This window comes from Accipiter gentilis, chromosome 1, assembly GCF_929443795.1.
Source record: "Accipiter gentilis chromosome 1, bAccGen1.1, whole genome shotgun sequence".
Classification (NCBI taxonomy): Eukaryota; Metazoa; Chordata; class Aves; order Accipitriformes; family Accipitridae; genus Astur; species Astur gentilis.
In genome coordinates, this window is record NC_064880.1 from 27,903,506 (window position 1) to 27,921,919 (window position 18,414).

The following is an 18,414-nucleotide window of genomic DNA, read 5'->3' on the forward strand; positions in this document are numbered from 1 at the left end:
AGTTTTTGTATATCTCAAAGTTCTGATAGTCAGCTCTATCTGAATTACATGAAGCTTACTGCTTGTGAAAAGTCATAGTATGTTTATGACCATTTGGTAGTTAAAAATTCAGAGCATCTTGATTTTTGCTTAAGTCAGAGTCTGTTAACTCTTAATAAGTTTTTTTTGGAAAAAAAGTTAATTTCATACTCATTTAAGGATACAGAATACGCTCTTTTTTTCCCCACAGACTTTGTGTTTGAGAACCTGCAATACCTTCACAGAACTAGTATTTCAGCAACATGGATGAAACACTTCAAGATTAATACCAACACGATACTGTGTATTTAACACAGACTTAATTTTAAAGAACAATTTTATACTGGAAAGTGACTCATCCTGTGTAGTTGAAAAAGAATGAATATTTCAAAGAGGAGTTTCATACCTGTGTGTTCTGAGGTATATAATATTATGTGTTCTTGCAAGTTCTCTGCACATACCTCTTTTTTAAAATCATAACACAAATTGTATACCAGTTCTGCAAAGATATTTATTGGTTTTTTTAGTGAAAAATTAGGTATTTTTTTATAATGCTGTTTTATTAAGATCAAGGCACTATGTGCTGGTCTGAAAAATGCATTCCTTCACATGCTATGTATGTGTGAAGCTTTTTTTAACTGAAGATTAAAACGTGAATATTTACTTACTGCATTTGAAAAAAGAGAACTCCTACACTAACCTTGCTTTTTATAACATCTTTTTCTTTCCTCCGCTGAAGAACAGGTTGAAGTGGTGAAAATTCTTGAGCATTTCTTTTCTGTAGAATATGATGCCCCAGATGATAACTTGCTTCAACATGTACAGGAGTCAAGATATCCCTTACATCTTTCTATGAAAATTGGAAACCTAATGAGTTAATCATATAAGACAAGACATGTATGCTTATGTTTTAAAAATTATAAGGTTCCCTAGAACTAATTTAAAGAGGAACACTTATTTTTTACATGTAAAATAATTTAAAATACCATACAGCTCATATACTTTTCCAGACATCTTTGTCACTGAAAGAGGTAATCAGAAATGCAGAAAAGCATAATACATTCAGTGACAGCATCAGGCATTTCAGCATGAAAGGTTCGTTTATTAAAAGAATTCTTATTGAATAGTGAACCTATTTCTGTCAATAATACTACCTTACACACCTATGAAATGCTGTACTGCCCACATAGAAAAATAGGCAAAAGTTGGCTAAAATGGAGAAAGTTAAGCGGTGGGATAATGCCAGACAAAACCCATGGATATTTCTGTATGAAATCAAACAGAGCTCTCCCACAGTACCACTAAGGCGGGTCATGACTGCATTTTATTTTTCTGCCTCTTTATTTCCTGTTCTGTAAGAAAAAGATTAAACTCCTCAATAAACGACCATTTTGCACATGAAGCCTTGACTGTGTAGAAATGTTGCAGATCAGAGCCCAAACTACCTACTTGTGAAAACCGAACAGCTTGAAGCACCGAGTACTAACAATAGCAAACCTGATTAAATTATTCCCTAAGTGTAGGAGATAGACAGACGCTGATTGTCCCTCCACATGGCCACTACTTTAATTCTTATCTGCAAGCTTCCTTTGGCCAAATCACATATTATCTAATCCATAATAATTTTCCAAAAGGTCTTCTCTGCATCTGCTTTATATTACTTCCATTATACTAATTAGCTATTAATTAGTCTTTACTCAAAATTCATAAAAACATACATCGTCTCTTGCAAGGACTGTACTTGACAGACATTCACACTTACTTAGCTTTAGGAGCTTCATACAAGTACAGAAACCTCAGTGGGTGGAAGGAGATGCTTGTAATGTTATTAATTAAGAATTAAAAAGAAAATTGAATTATGTGGAGCAAAAAATACTAATGATAGACTATAGGAAGTGATAAGCCAAATCATATCCTTCCTCCTACACAAATACCTGCTGATGCTGGTTCAGCAACCTGTACAAGGTCAGCTGTCAGTCAGATCTCTCTTAGCTTACAAAACTCTTATAAGTAAGTGGCAATTTGCCACTGCTCCTGTAAGTAACATTCACTTAGGTGCAACTATGAGTTGAGATGCATCTGGGCAATTTTCCAGTAGATAACATAAGCTTTCCTTTCTGCCCCAAAGGTTTATCATGAAGATTTGGCTTCTAATAGTGTCATAAACAAAAAATAAGTAAAAGGAAGGAAGAAGAAAATAACATGGAAGACTTTTTCCCTGCAGGGTTTTTTGTAGCTGTAGAAAATTAAGTCAGTCTATTTCCCAGCCTCTGTGCAGGATCAGCTGCACCAGTCATCCTAATAGATGTTTGTTTCAAAAGGTCACACAATTGCTACCTTGAGGATTTTAAAGAAAAGGCTAGGCAAACTATTCCATTATTTTATTACCCTTGTTTCCCCTTACATCTAAATACTTCCTGTCCTTAGTATTTCTTTAAAGAACTCTTTCTCCCCTTAGATAAGGTTTTACAGGAGATAAGTCTATTTTTCCAAGTTTAATAAAACATAGTTCCTCTACATCCACTAGTTTTTATTGTTTCATTGTGGTTTAGGACTTCAAGTTCTTCCCATTTATTCTCCAAAATTTTTGTTGGAATAGGCAAGCTTCTGTTTGATATACTGAATCACTCTTATTCTTCCTTGTCCAGTGAATGGCCTTAAAAATATTACATCCTTGTCCTGATTGCAGTTGTTTTTACTTTGAAGACGGGTCCCTCATTCGTCCTCCAAAGGGATACATCGAGCATGAATACGAGAGTTTATTTGCTCCAGGGTAACAGTGGCTTTGAGACTCCTATTGCAGTTAGGGTCTTGCTGACTAGATTCTTACTAACTTACATCCAAGTCAGTACCATCCTCAGTTTCAAAGGATGGTTGCTGTTGGTTCAAACTCTACTTCTGGAGAAACCAACACCCAATTTCCTCCTGCTGAGTAGCTGGTACCATCTCTATTATTGGTGTTGGCACAGGCCTCCCTGGCGAGCTGACACCTTGTGGGTCTCCAGCAGCCTCCTGCTGAACGCCCACTTGCCCTGGCAGCACTTCACCTCTGCAGCTTCTCCTCTGAAGCACTTCTACCAGCAGATTCCTTCTACAACAAAGCTGTCTCTACACCTTCACAGACAGAGAACTGTAACCGTGTTCACTACTAATCTGGTCCAGGATTCAGGTTGCTATGTCCAGGAGAAACACGGATTTGTGCAGGCTTCAGTTTTGTGAGTAGAGAGATCACTTTTTCAGCACAATGCACATTTTTCATATTGTTCCATTCTAAATTCATTCATAAAACTCTCATGAGTGTTCTTCCTACCCCATTTCCACCTCTTGATTCTCTGACTATTTCCCTTGGTGAGTGCTGCATCCCTTTGCAGGAAAAAAAATCAAACAATTCCAAGCAAGTTTTCTTCTTCACGCCCTGATAGCCTTTGGCTCCTTGCAACAAATTCACAAAACAGACCACACGAGACACTCTTCTAGCAATCATCTTCATTTCACTTCCTATGGATCAGGAATGGGTTCTTATCAGGTGAGTCCACCTCATCTAATCACAGTAAAAAGGGGAGCAAGACCATACATGTGTTGTTTGAAATAGTTACAAATGACAAAACATAATAAACATTTTCTCTGTGTAATTACAAGTTTAAAGATTTTGTATTAAGGAGTACATAGGAAAGTTCCATCAGAAATGTTCAGCAGAAAATGTATGTTATCCTTATCTCCTTGGTTGCTCCAAACCAGCCTCAATCTATGATGTCATCCATAAAAAAGGGTGAAAAAATGCCAAGAATGCTCATGTCCTACTTCATCACCATGATCATTATTATGCCCATTCTCACCGACATAAGAGATGGCAGACCCACTGACTTCCCCACGGAAAGCTAAGAAAGCATCAGAATTAAAGTATATTAACTGTGGAAGATATGAACACAAATATTTTACTTCCAAAATGATGTGATGCAATCGTAAGCAAAATAGGTTCTTTTGCAGCAGGTGTGCTTTTCAAAGGAGAACAAAGGATTTACAGGGCAATACGTATTGAAAATTACATTACCCTCATAAATGCTGGATGATCTTTGCAGGCAATATCCTTGCTGTAAATCTTCACATTTCCTGAGATTTTATCAGATGTTCCATTGGAGGAAAAATAAAATCTTGCTTGTGTATCCACTTTTCTATTCACATCAACACTCAGATTATAAAGCAGGACTACCAGATAAAACCCAGGGAAAATAAAAGTTATAAAAACTTTAAGTGTTAAAATTTTCATGAATTTATGATAGAAATTACATCTTCTGACTCACTTCCTTAAGTATGTTTCATAATATCCATTTTGAAATGCTATGCTTAAAAATTCTCTGACATAAATCCATACCTAATGAAAGCTTCTAGCCCTCTGAAAATTGATTGCATTATGACTAATCCCTGATACATGCTTTTACATCAGGGATAGTTTTGTGAAGTTATATTTATATTTTTCTACCAGAATCTATTTAAAGAAAACCTGCTTCAGTCACTTACAGGGCTGACATTAAATTTCAACAAACAGATAAGTCAACAGACAAATATTATTTAACTTCACAGTTTTTTCTATTTAAGTTGGTATGAATTGCTATAACAAATTGCAAGTAAGTTTCAGAGCATTACTGATCTATTACTTCTCAATCTCTGCCAAAAGTTGAATTAGGATATCTAGAATTTCCTCTAGTCTTTTCTATTTAAGTCAAAAAGTCTTATGTCCAAATCCAGCAAGGAGAATCCAGTCTGACTGCTCATCTTTCACAACAAATATGAATTTCAAAAGATCTGAACTCGAAATTTTACAGTTCATCATTTGATGTGTTCTCTGTAATGAGTTCCTAAAGGATATTGTATATTCTCATACAGAAGATGTAAGCAATTTAATTTTATATACCATGTATTTGCAGGGCTGTTGGCAGTTTACAAATAGCATGTGACAAGCAGGTTAAAAGCACCCAGGCAATACAGCCAAATTTTAGACAGTAAATTATTTAAAATAAGTTCACCATGAATATTTCCTCCAACAGATATTGTTTCAAGCAATACCAGGTTTCACCAAAAGCAAAATATGTATTATATAAAATATAATACAAGATATATTTTCAGTAATTTTGATGGGACTCCCTCTCTTTGACATAATGTTCCAGAGTGGTATGCTCAGGTGCTTGAGCTGCTTTATGAAGGGAATGCCTTTTCTCTATTGCTAAGTGGAAGACTGCATCCTACAGCAGTCCTGTATGTTTTGGTCCATGTCTGGGAGGACTGCTTTTAAAGGACGTCTGAATATCACGCTGAATAATCCATTGATTCTACATTAAGAAAAGACATTCACCCACCATTAATTCCCCACCTAATTGCAAAGCAACAGCCCAGACATTTGCATGTGGAAGGTTCAGACAAACTTGACAGACACTCCTTTTGGGCCCTGTGCAAAACAGAATACGGTCCCTCGGCAAGAAAGCATTCACAGAATAAGTGCGCTCTATTTTCTTTGTGAACCCTCATAGCATACTATCTCATTTAAAAACCTGTCAAAATGACAGATCTATTATTATGACGTTATGAAAGGGACCATCTGAAATGGCATCATTACAATGTAGTTCAAAAGTACGAGTGTGAATTTAATCAAACCACAGTTAGGTAAGTTAATTCAGGTACCAGAAATAGCGTATCTATAATGGTACTGTTTTAGTACTGCTGCAAAACCCATGTGAAAATACTATTAAATGGTTGTGCACAGCTCTAGCTGAACTGTTTTATCATCACAATCCAGCTAGCTAGCTAAAAATTAGCCTTCGTTTGTCTAAATCAGTTGCCATCAAAACTTTAGGTTACATCGTTGATGCAATAGACAACTTGGAGTTCTACCTTCATCCTCATACTATCTTACCTTTTTAACACCACTAACTCTTCTAGGTCATGTAACTCCAGTGGTCCTAGTAGGGATGTGCTGTTATTCTACATTGAATAAAAGTCTAATGGCCTGATGTTATAGGGTAATTAGGAGCTAAAAAAAGGTATCCATGTTTTTAATTTTTCATTTTATACTGAACTCAGATTAATGGCCCACTAAATACCAATAGCATTATTATGTAAATAAGTGCATTTTTCCAAGTAGCTTACCAATATAACCAGGTACCTCTCGTCCTGTATAGGCAAAGCATATCTTCAGATTCATACAGATGGCAGGCTGGTCATTTTCCATGCAGTTTAAATTAGTTCGATTTATTGAATTAGGATGTTTTAAAGAAGCTTCAACAATTATCACTGGTTTCGTTCTAAGAATAAAAAGAGTTAATGTTCACAAAACACTTCAGAAATAGCTTAAAGAATCTCTGCAGAATCTATTTTTCTATTCTGTAATTATCAATTTTTTAAGCTGTCTGCATTTTTCAGAATCCAAATAGTTGTATGCACATTATTTGTTGCCTCAAGTCTCAGAATGATGTTTTCTTTTCAAGGTGTTTACCTAAATGTTTCAGTTGTAGAGCATTCTAGAGCCTAATGACTGAAGCTCAAGACACAAAGAAGAATACCATGAGGTGAAAATATACTACTGTGTTTTATTAAACTGCATTAAAAAGTACAGTTAAATTGTATGGTCTTTAAAAGCACTGAAATGTAGCAGTCTCACCTCAGCACCACAGCAGAATCGGAGAGAAATGCACCAACTGCTACATCTGTCCAAAAAAACCAGAACAATAAACATAATTTGTCAACAGTAATTACTTCTCAGGTACAAGCATTTTGTAGCATATTCACCTTCTGGTCAACATTAAAACACCATTTGCCCTTTACTTATTAGAACGCATATACTAATATTCAAAAGTGGTGTTCTCCGTCTAGAAGATGATTCCTCAAATTCTTGTCCCCTGTCCTTTAATGCTGTGTGCTAATTTGCTGGGCTTGTAGATACTGGTAATGTGATGATTTGATTTCTATTCCATGTTTAAGTGGCTAATATTGAAGGACAATTCAGCTAAATAGCAGGTACTTGCCTTCTTTTAAATCCAAATATTCCATATTGCTATACACACACATATACATGAACAATTGAGTTCATATATATATAAAACTATATATATTTTGTACGTGTGAAATTATACATAGAGATAGATAGAAAAAAATATTTAATTAATTTATTCCAAACTAACTGAAAAGTATTCATGCAATAAGGAAAGAAATACACACAGTATATATACCTCTCATATGAGGTAGCAAAAGTACATCTGTCAGATGAGTCTAAATGATATAAGGGTCTGAGGATGTGACTCCCAAATCAGTAAACAACAGGTGACCTGACAGCAGACTGCTTGTGCACTGCCTTTTAGCCCAGCATTACAAATTGACCTGGATAACTTTTCTGTTGACATAGGCAGAGCATACAACACACAGTTCATGATAACTTTATGCTTTTACACCCACAGGGGCAGGGCAGACAATACCTGACCTGACCTAATGCTTATCTGCGGAATGTCAAAATATTTTGGCAATATAAAATTATGACATATAAAGCAATGAGTATATACTTGGAACCAGCTAAGTTGTTTTACACCAAATTAGCACTTCTGTGTCATGTCCACAAGACCTCAACAGTCTCATTCCAATGCTGTGAGCCCCGAGTCAGGTTGATGTATTGTTCACACAGACTGAGAGTCAAGGAGCTCAATGACTCCTGGCAAAATCCAGAGTACACGAAGACCAGTAAGATTTTTAGGTTAGCACACTAGTCAGGACAACGAACGTGCTTCCAGCGCCCAAACTAGCTCATTGTGACATTAGCAGATGAGATGGCTGCCGTAAAAATAAAAATTACATTCTTCCTCTTCTGCACCAGGATCTTACTATTAAATTGCTCTCAGTCCTTGAATAATAGTTAGATGACCATGAAAACTGCCTGCTTGGCCTCAGCTTTACCTCTTTTTTTTCCTTCTTCCCAAAATGCAAGATGTGATATCATTTTAATAACAGATTTTGCTTCTGTTAAAGTAGCAAGTAGCATGATAGAGTTGTCCCCGATGAATCTCTACTCTTTTAAAAATGAGAAATAAACAAAATTGTTTAATTCACCTTGATAACCATTGTTATCTGCATCGATGCCACTTGCTATGGATTGTCCAAACATGCTTAAAGAATTACTGACTTCATGTCCTTGTATTCTCTGAGGAGAAAAAAAAACCAAGAAGAGAAAATTATTCTTGGAAAGCTAATCTTTGAAATTTCCAATGAAAAATGTTAGCACAACCATCCTGAGGCTGAAGGCAGTGACACGCTTACCTGTGGAAGTAGACCTCCGAAGGTAATATTGCTCAGTTACTGCAAATGTTGTATCCCATAAACCTTGAGGCCTCCAAAACAATTTATTTTTCTGTTACAGATTACATTATGGCTGGAAATCACAGACTATGTAAAACATTTCTGAAGTCTTTTAAAGTACCTCAGATGATCTGAGTGTTAAATGAAGGAAAAACCCTCTCAAATTTAAACTTAAGGTTTTTCTGGATTGATTATTTTTCATTGAAAAAGCTTACCTGTGAAAATGATGGTGTTATGCCATCTTCCCTGCCATTGTATATATAAATAACCCCTTTTAGATTATCTTCTTGTGGAGCCCCAATTGCTACATCTGTGGACAAACAATTTAACAATAATCAGTTGACTAGGAAACATGAACAGGGAAGAGTTAAACAAATCCAAATCATGATGCATGCAATGCCAGACCAAATTTATTTGACTGAATTCAAAAGGAGTGCTGAAGATAGATATAAAGCAAATGGAAACAATACAGACCAGCTCAGCAATCTGACTCTGCCTAAGTACTATGTTTCTGGAAAACAAGGGCCAACTACAGCCGTTTTGTTCAAGACAAAGTCTATTCCTTCCAATACTGAATTTGACAAATAAGAGTTTAAGAGGTTATCACGGAGAATAGCCAAAATTATCATGGTCTTTAAAAAAAAAAAAAAAGCAGCGTTGTATTCATGGAACCATGATAATTTTCCTGCACTCTGCTATTCCCACATGGATTAAATCACTGAAACGCAAGAGGTACTCTTACTACGCTGCCTGAAATGAACCATTTATTTTTCTATGAGATGTACTTAACAGCTGATAACAGGCTTGAACAGGAATTTAACTGGGAAATGAAGGTAGCTGGTTTGTACAAAGTGGTATATTTTATGCCTAGATGATTTAACCCCAGAGGGGTGTGGCAACACATAAGAAACAAACCAGCCAACCCACCCTCAACAGCCCTTACCTGTGGTTAGACAGGTAACCCGATCGGAAGATTTCGCGATGTACGGAAAGAGAGGGCCCCACGCCCTCCAGTTACGTTAACCAATAGCAGCTCAGTGATGACACAAGCCCACCGTGGCTATATAAGGAAGCAGAACGGGAAATAAGCGCTTTTCGCCATCCACCACATTGGTGTTGATGTGTGACTAGCCCGAACGGCCTGTATGTTTGCCGTCGTGTCTTCTCCGAACCGGGTCACCTTGCCTCCCAAGAGGCAACACTTACCAAAAAGCCCCATGGTTCAAATAGCCAGAGGTTGTTAATCAAAAAGGGGAGGGAGGGAGGAAGATGAATTACATCATCTTGAAAGTCACTAAGAATAACTGTGAACTTTCATTCACAAATATGCAAAACTGAACTATCTGCAAATCAGAAATACTGTATGCTGCAACAAACCAATATCACAATTAAAACAAAGCTCTGACGATTTGGTTTTACTGAACAGTTCTGTGATTGAATCCATACTTTGGTGAGTAAAACACACAAAATATGTTACATCTCTCTACTGGTGAGATGAAAATAGGACAGCCAAGCTGTGCTAATTAAAATTATGCGTATGTTCTTGAGGAGGTCAGATTGTACACCAACGTGCACACCATTATCTTCACAGGGCTGATACTGATGGTTTAGATCATTGAAGAAGTTGGCTCTGCTGTGCTTTTTATTACTTACTACAGACAAATGGTTTCTAACACCCTATTTCTCTTCACATTTTGCTTCCAGCTGTTCTTCTTACGAAATTTTTTTCCTACTGCCACTCTCAATATTGCCTCCACTTTTTCTTTTCAATGTTTTTGCTCCCTTCAAAAGCTAATCCACTTGTTTGCTTCACCTCCCCGTGCAGTTTTAGGATGCCCGTTTTACATTGTATTCTGTGTCATACATCTACTTTGCTATGCTGCTATTAATTTGATTTTACTTCTCTGTTCTCCAGCCCTACATTTGGATACGGTTCTCCTTTGCAGTTTGCAAATGTTTTTGGGCAAAACCTGAAACTTGTGTATAAAATTGTGAAGGTAATGCAAAACAGGAGAAACAAAATTTAACAAGAGTTTGAGGAACAGGTACCAAATGGGGGCGGGGGGAGACGAGACTACTTTCAGGAAAAGGAGACAAGATAAGAAGAAAATGACTGTTCCAAGCTTTGCAGGTTCTGGAACAGGACCAAGAACATAAGACAAAGGGAAGAGTGAAAGGAGAACCCTGGATCGTAACTGCAAATAACAAGGGTAATTCAGAAATGTGAAGAAAGACGTGGACTTGGTAAAGATACAGCCCAGAAAAAGCTAACAGTTTTTGCATAAAGGATATTAGGTCCCTGCATAAGTCCAAGTTTTAATGATGAAAAAATTGAAACCTTTTATAAATTTTTGAACAGTAGAAAGCACCTGTTGTTTTTTTATCCTGTCCCTACACAGCCTATTGTGCCTGTCCTTCTGCTGGAGGGGAGCACGTGCCAGTTTTTCAGGCAGGAATACTGGTTATTCCTATTTGTTTGAAACCATGACAAAATGAATGAAGTCCCTGGGCCAGGTGCCCTCTGCTTGTCTATAGTCTAGCTGAAGGCCTCCCAGTCAGCTGTGTTTTTGCAGGCTACCTAAACAGCTAGTGAATGCCCTTGGAAGGAAAGAAGCTGAGAGCAGTAGACTATGGAGCTTTCTATAGCAAATACATTTTAGGCAGCCTGACTGGAAGCAGAAGGTAAGTAGGCGGCCATGAGAGTCATTCTAGATGTTTTAACATATCTTACATCCTTTCATCTGTTTTCTATAACTAAAATACCTTTTATCTATAACTTTCACATGGCATTCTCTTTTCAATGTCTATTACTTTTATGTTTGTTACAGAAGTTAGACGTAAGTCTGGAGACTGAACGGCTCTTCCCTCTGAGCAGGTTCTACCTGAGCATCAATGGAAACTTCAGCACATATCATATTTGGAGAGGGTGTTTCAGCCCGGGTGGTGGGGAAGGAAGGGAGGATATTCTCAGTTTCTGTTTAGGCATCTAGCTTTATGTGCCTGAAACTGGTCTTCCTGTATAGACAACAGGAAGAAAAAGCTCCCTCAGAGCCCCATTAACATTTTGAATTCACTACTGGGGCATGGTCATCGAAGTCCTTCCCTGTGTTTGCCGTCCACTGGGAGCCCATGCTAGGCAATTCATGAGTCACCTGAGGGCCTGACTAGGAAGTAGTCCTGCAATAGTCTCCCAGCTTGCACATTGTTTTCGATATCCCCATGTGTTTAGTACTTCCTATTGGTGACAAAGAAGCAGATCTTGACTCAATGCATAATTTTTATTTATGAAGTTACAAAATTGCCAGATTGTTCCCCAGCTGTTGCTTCAGATGTCTAAAACAGGATTAGGGATTCCACTTGAGGTCCAGCACCCAGAGTTACAGACTATGCTATCACCTTATGCTCATGTTCTTTATTAAAGTGACAGAACCTAATCTCTTGGTACTACACATCAATGACAGCCAGACAGCTATATTTCAAATCAGTGGCCTAGAAAAGAAAGGTCAAGTCACCAACTGAAAGTCTTCTCAGACTTCCATAATCCTCCTGTTTATCGTGACAGTCCACTGCTCAGAGAGCATTAAGCCCGAGCGGTTTTCTTTATATACTTACCTTCAAAACCATCATTATCTATGTCTCCTAGATTGGCTATGGACTCTCCAAACCTGGCTGCATATGAGTCACTACCGCTGAGCTCCATGTTCAGTTCTACCATCCTTGCCTCCTGAAGGAAAACAGAGTCGATGGAACATTAACAGAGCTTCTTCCAGGTGACCTGGAATATTACTCAAAATGTTAAAACTGCCTTGGATGCCAATACATAATCCTACTGAAGTCCTTGGTGTGGAAGTGAGCATTATCAAAGATATTTAACAGTATTTAATGTAAGAATAATAAAGAATAGGAAAGTTGTTCTTTAAGAAAGAGAACAGCAATGTGTTCCCATAGCAAATACCTGTAAACAGCAGCAAGCTTATCTCAGAATAGAGGGGCTTACTGCTCTGAGAAAACTGTGTTTGCTAAAAAAAGTAGTAAATGGTAGCTGCTTCAGAGCTGTTGCGTGTGCCTTAGTTGTAGGTATCCTGGAGTGACTTAGTTCTGTTTGAGGAAAACATGTTAAGAAAATGTTAACTGCAAGCATAAGAGAGTAAATATGTATTAGTGTGGACAGGAAGTAAGGGAAATAAGATATGAAGATAAAATTTACAAAGCCAGATGAATTCAAAAGCACACCAAAAATAGCGACTATACTTTCACTTCTGATCCTTAAAAAGAATAAAAGGAAGCTAATTCTAATCCATGATCTGTCCAGTTACTTTATTTGCCAAATTGAGAACTACCAGTCTCTTTCCTGACCGATGCCACTAACTGCATGCAAATTTTTCATTCCTTGTTTGTTTCTGAAGTGCTAATTAAGTTGCTCTTCACATGCCACTTCAGTGGTAAGCATGGTAATGGAGAAGAGCTTGCAGAGAGGCTGTAGTGGCATGCTATCACCACCCAAAGTTACTGTGAAACAAAACTAGTCTGTCCTCAGTTCTAACACTAGCGTAAGTAACAATGCATTACAGCTTATACAGCTAGCCTTTGCAGGTGTGCTACACAACCCTGCTGGGATTGTCGTTGCAGTTCTAGACTTGTTTATCCTATATCCTGAAATATTATGTGACAAGAGAGAGGAAATCTCTTCTTCTTAGCTTGTTATACTAGAATGACTGTGTTACCATGTGTTTTTAAGAGAAAATACTTACAGAACCTGAATTGATATAGACATAAACCCTTCCTTCTTCTCTGATGGTACTTTGCATTGGAGCACCAACTAGCAAGTCTGAGAGGCCATCTGAATTCAGGTCCACAGCACAAACTGCAGCTCCAAAGTAAGAACCAAGCTGTGTGCAAACAAGAAATCCCATTATTTGTGAATTTTATGGAAGATGTGCTAGAAGTTCTAAGGTGCAGTAAAGTAGTATGAAAGATTTACCTTTTTACCCCTTAGTTCAAATAGAATATTTAGTTGCTTCTCAATGCTAAAAATGTATGCCTGAAACAAAACAAAAATATGAGTTCAGCAAACAGTAATCTGAAACACTTCCCTGTGCTTTCTCTACAGCATGTGCTAGAGAATCAGCAAAGCAACACACAATATCACAAGATACATCTATTTACTATTTCCTATCTGTACCTTTCTTTAACACCATATTTCACAGCAATGTTATCTACACTATCTTCCCTCATTCCTTCTTTGATTTTTCTCCCTGTGAGAAATCCTATCGATCTGATACTTGTCTTTAATGTGTCAATCTAAATTGGAAAATCATGGGTGGGTATGTGGGGGTATATTCTTCAAACCAATAGTATAGGCAATCTCTTACTTTACCAGTCTGCTCCTGCTGGGGAGCCCCTCCAATTACTTCTATACTGGCTGATGTCAGAAAATGTCCGGCTCCAACAGAGTATCCTGTAAATTAGAAATACACTATTCAATACTGGAAATGCTATATAAAGAAAAAAAAAAAAAGGGAGCAGGATGTATAAAAGCTGTCCAGACCACAAATTACCGAGTCTGACATTCAGACCTCATGCAAGTTAGCAATGAAAACAGAAAAGAAAGTTCTTGAAAATAAGCAATACAAATAGTAAGTTCCAGCAAGCAGAAACAAGTGTCAGAAACACTCCTTTCTTGCCAAGATCCCAATTATCTGCCATACTTTACAAACTAATAAAATAAATTGCAAACACCTTCTGTTAATACATATTCTGCAATTGTTCAGTGACTCCATATTGTAATACAAATAAAAATGATCAAAAGTCCATACAGTGCAACGTGGAAACACTTGATTAAGTTGTTACTCTTTGACTACTGTTGTAACTGGACTGCAGAAAAATGAAATGTAGTACTACTTATATGCATGTGCACATATATACACACATGCACACACAGAGCACTGTGGACATACGCATAGGAAAACGTCAGGAACAAATTGGAGCAAAAGTTTGATTCTGTAATAAGAAAACATTGCATCCACTTTTGTAAATGAATCTATGTAACAAAGTGTTGCTATATGTGGAGACAGCTCTTAACAAACAGGACTGTATCTTGGCGCAGGCTTCCAGCCACAGAATTGCAAATTGAAGGCTAACGCCTTAACCTGTAGCTGTACAAGTCATCCTTGCTCTTTCCAGAATACATGATGACGGAATACAGGTAACATATTCTGCTACCCTTGCATTTACTGAATGACTGTTGATTTTCACAGCATGCAGAGAAAATGGAAAAATTTTGCATCAGATGAGAACAAGCCGTAAATTTTTCCTCTATGAAGATAACTGTCTAGAATTCAAGCTCTCATTAAGCCAGATTTTTCTTTTCATATTTTAAGCTAAAAGATGTGAACAAGGAAATTTACCATTTAAAGGTCAACACCTAGTTTTTACTTATTCAACAAAAAATTAAGCTTAAATGGATGAACCTTAATTTACCTCCTCTGACCTTTATTTTTCTAGTTATTTTTGTTTTGCTGAAGTATAAACATAGGTAATTCTAATGAACTTTTTTTAAAAAACAAAACAAAACCTCAACAAAAAAACCCACCAAAAAGCCAAGCACACCCCCAAAAAAGTACAGTAATCAGATAGTGCTAATTTTTATTGTGTTAAACTGTTTGGGTGGGGGGGGAGGAAATCACAACTGACCCTTTAAATTTAAAGGCATAGTCAAATGAAATTTTATTTCCAACCCCAGAATTGCCTCCTCTACCATTACTACAGTTTTTCAGTTTTCTGAAATGACATTTACCATTCTCAGATTCCTAAAAGAAACTACTACCTTGTAATTTCTTTAAGGCAGTTTTTTAAGTGCCTAAGGTTACTCTTGCATCAGGCCCAGCTGATTTGAAAGACTGACTTATCTAATTCCTTTTAAAAAAGTCAGTTGTTAATTTCCAAGATACTCTGAAGTAGTCAAGGAAATACTAACACAAGTTATGTACTACCAGCTTTTCTAACTTCCTTGTTTCTTTAAATTGTCTGGTACTTAAACAGCTTTGTTTCTTCCAACTTACAGAAAATGTTATGATACCTATGCACACTCTTCCTGCAATCTCCAATTTGTTAATTATTATTCTTTGACAGTTTAATGAAAAATGTAAATAAAAAAGCCAAATTCTCGGTCCCTGCCAGAAGGATAGTGTAAGTAGACAATTATGTCTAGTCATGTGCTTGAATTACACTCTGGTCACAAGATACTTCCACCACTTAGTAAGGATATTTTTGTTTATTATTTAAGGGAGAAACAAATTCAGACTTAAAAAAAGAAAAAAAATCTTTGGTAACAGAATTAACCCTAAATAGATTTTGGCCTTAAACAATTCCAAAGATGGGATAGAACAGAAGCTGAGGGAGGGGAAGGAAAGCACCTTTACACTCTTTCAAACACATTATGTATTATTATGAAGGAACGAAGTGGACGTTTAAGCAGCGTGGAACAATGCAAAATTTAAGATTTATCATAGCTGCTACTGTAGAGATGCACAGATGAGCTAATGGTACCTTTCTTCACTTTCCTGTAGAAAGGGCAAGTTTAGAGGACACACGGCTCTGCCAAGCCAGCGTGCTGGCTGTTACAGTTTCACCAGGTCACTGGAGAAGTATTTGTGAAGCAAACTCCAGCTGATCTCAGGTCCTGGATGGCCAAGGGAACTAGGACAGACCACACACGTGCAGGAGGGCCTTCCCTGTACCCTCTCCAGCACAGTCCTTATGCAAGCTTTTACCTGTTTGCCTGTATATGGCTTTTGGCTATCAATGATTTGACTCATTCACTGCAGAAATTCTCACACTTGTACGTGTAGGAGCAGAAATCTGGAATGAGCTTTTTTTCCCCTCCCCAGACAGGTGCAATATTTTTTTCTGCTGATTGTTATTGGAAAGTTGGACCAAGCGTTCTCTGAAGTTTTTCATTTGTCCTATGTAAGGTTAGAGACATTACTGGTTAACCATAGTGATCTGGGTATCTGATCACCTGTTACCATCCAGCATCTCTTTTGCTTGACTTTCCCATAGAGCCCAACTGCAGTCTTTGCAAGGCTGAATTCTGAAGTGTTGGCCACTTTGTATTTCATAATAGTTATTTCATAATGTATGCCTGCTTCCTATTGTCAGAAGAACGAAATCAGAAACAGGAAATGCTTATCCACATGAACCGGATCTATGAATGGGAAAATGCAAAAAACCAACGATCACAGGCAAAAATATTCTTGCTCAGGAGTTCAGGAAGGACAGATGAGCTTTACTTAGTGTATAGTGAGAAAACCGAAGCGCTGATGGTTCTTGGCATAAACCCCTACAAATTCTAACACTAAATTCAACTAATTACTTGGATATAGGTACATGAGTAGGAGCTTCATGGCTTGCTTTGCAGACATTCGTAGATAAGGTTTGCCTTCCCATGTATCCAGACCAAGATATGGATGGTTGGGAAGGGGGGGTGGGGGGGGAATCACAATTGGAGGCAAGTCTGTCTCTTAAGGTCGTAGCATACTTCCCCTTACGACAATGCAATTAAGACCCGTTTCCTTGCAGCTTTCACTGTAACAAACTTTTCATATTTCTGTTATATGTGAAATCATTATGTCTTTTGCCATGAAAGCCCTTGGCAGCATTTCAGAATTAACAGTGAAGTGCAAACCATTGCTAATCGTTACCTTCCACCATTGCATATCTTTACCTTCTAAATCAAGAAATTATAGAAAATGAGTGGAGAGATGGTAAAAACAGAAATCAAATGTTTGAAAAGTTTCCATGTAAAAAGTACAGAGAGGAAAGGAAGCCTTATAATTAAATAATATTTAAAGAAATAGGAACACATCTTTAGAACTGTCACAGCATTAATAAAGAAAGCACTGATAAACACTGTGCACACACTTCAAAATCAGCTATTTAGCTAATTCTTTGGCTTATATTTTTGCAAAGTATTAAGTATTTTTAAGTACCTAGATAACTGCCAAATTTCACTTGGTTATTTGAATCTGTATAAGCATGGATTGTATTTGCAGTTGTATTGTATACAAAAACAGAACCAGTCCAATAAAATGATCCAGGGGCTCCCATTATAATTAAGTCCTAAAAGAAAAATAAAACAAAGCCATGTTATTTATATTTTACTGTTCATGAAAATAAGCAAAACAAGTCAAATGCTTTTCTTTAGATCTCCTGCGAATTCAGTGAAATACTACCAAAGATGCATCTGGCTCAGTACTGGGGGATTACCACCAGATCAGAGACAACATTTTTTCAGACATTCTAAAAATACAGTTATTAAAAACTTTGAGCTTTGAACAACTTAAAAGAGAGCAACAAACAGGATGTTCTCTTCTCAACAGAGTTTTTTAGAAATCATAATCTTAGGGTGAAATGGAGATGAAATAATACAGAATATTACTCTGTAAAGCAAGAAGGTAAGCATTATTACTGTTAATGTTACATCAAACAGATTACTTTAAAAAGAATATTAAAACTTCATACTCTTATATTCATGCTCTTTTTCCAGATGAAAACTATCTTTGGGTTTAGTAAGGTGTAAAAGTATTAGTTGGGAATTATCATGCAAGTCTTATCAAGATTCAATTAAAAAGAAATGAGAACAGCCTGATTTTTCCCTCCCACAATAAAAGACAGTTTTAATGTTTGCATTTACATATACACTTTTATGTATGTATACATATAAGTAAGTATATGTATAGAGAGAAGTTTGGGATCTTTAATACACACCTCAATGTAAAAACTAGACATTCCAGCCTGGCATGACCCATGGTTTTCTCCAAACTTTCGCACATGATCTGGGAATGGGCAAGAAACATGAAAAAGGATGAAAAGCATGTAGTTTCAGGATTTGTTATGAGGTCTTCAACAGAAGTTGAGTGAAGTTAAAAAAACCCCAAACCAAAACAACGTTGGTTTTCAGTTCTGTAATAAAACTAAAAACACTGGTTTCCACTATATAGCCTTTACCTTCAATATAGTATTGTAACAAACCCAAAGCACTACATATCACTTGATCACAGC

General features: G+C 36.9%; 1 protein-coding gene across 1 annotated transcript in view; it reads right to left on the minus strand.

Annotated features, from left to right (window-relative positions):
• ITGA4 (integrin subunit alpha 4) overlaps positions 1 to 18,414 on the minus strand; it is a 40,429-nt gene that overhangs the window by 12,714 nt on the left and 9,301 nt on the right. Inside the window, 12 exon segments of the mRNA XM_049798962.1 lie at positions 719 to 868; positions 4,070 to 4,224; positions 6,160 to 6,314; positions 6,671 to 6,716; positions 8,107 to 8,197; positions 8,568 to 8,662; positions 11,965 to 12,076; positions 13,104 to 13,241; positions 13,334 to 13,393; positions 13,725 to 13,810; positions 17,343 to 17,472; positions 18,121 to 18,188. Coding sequence (XP_049654919.1) covers positions 719 to 868; positions 4,070 to 4,224; positions 6,160 to 6,314; positions 6,671 to 6,716; positions 8,107 to 8,197; positions 8,568 to 8,662; positions 11,965 to 12,076; positions 13,104 to 13,241; positions 13,334 to 13,393; positions 13,725 to 13,810; positions 17,343 to 17,472; positions 18,121 to 18,188 — 1,286 coding nt within the window.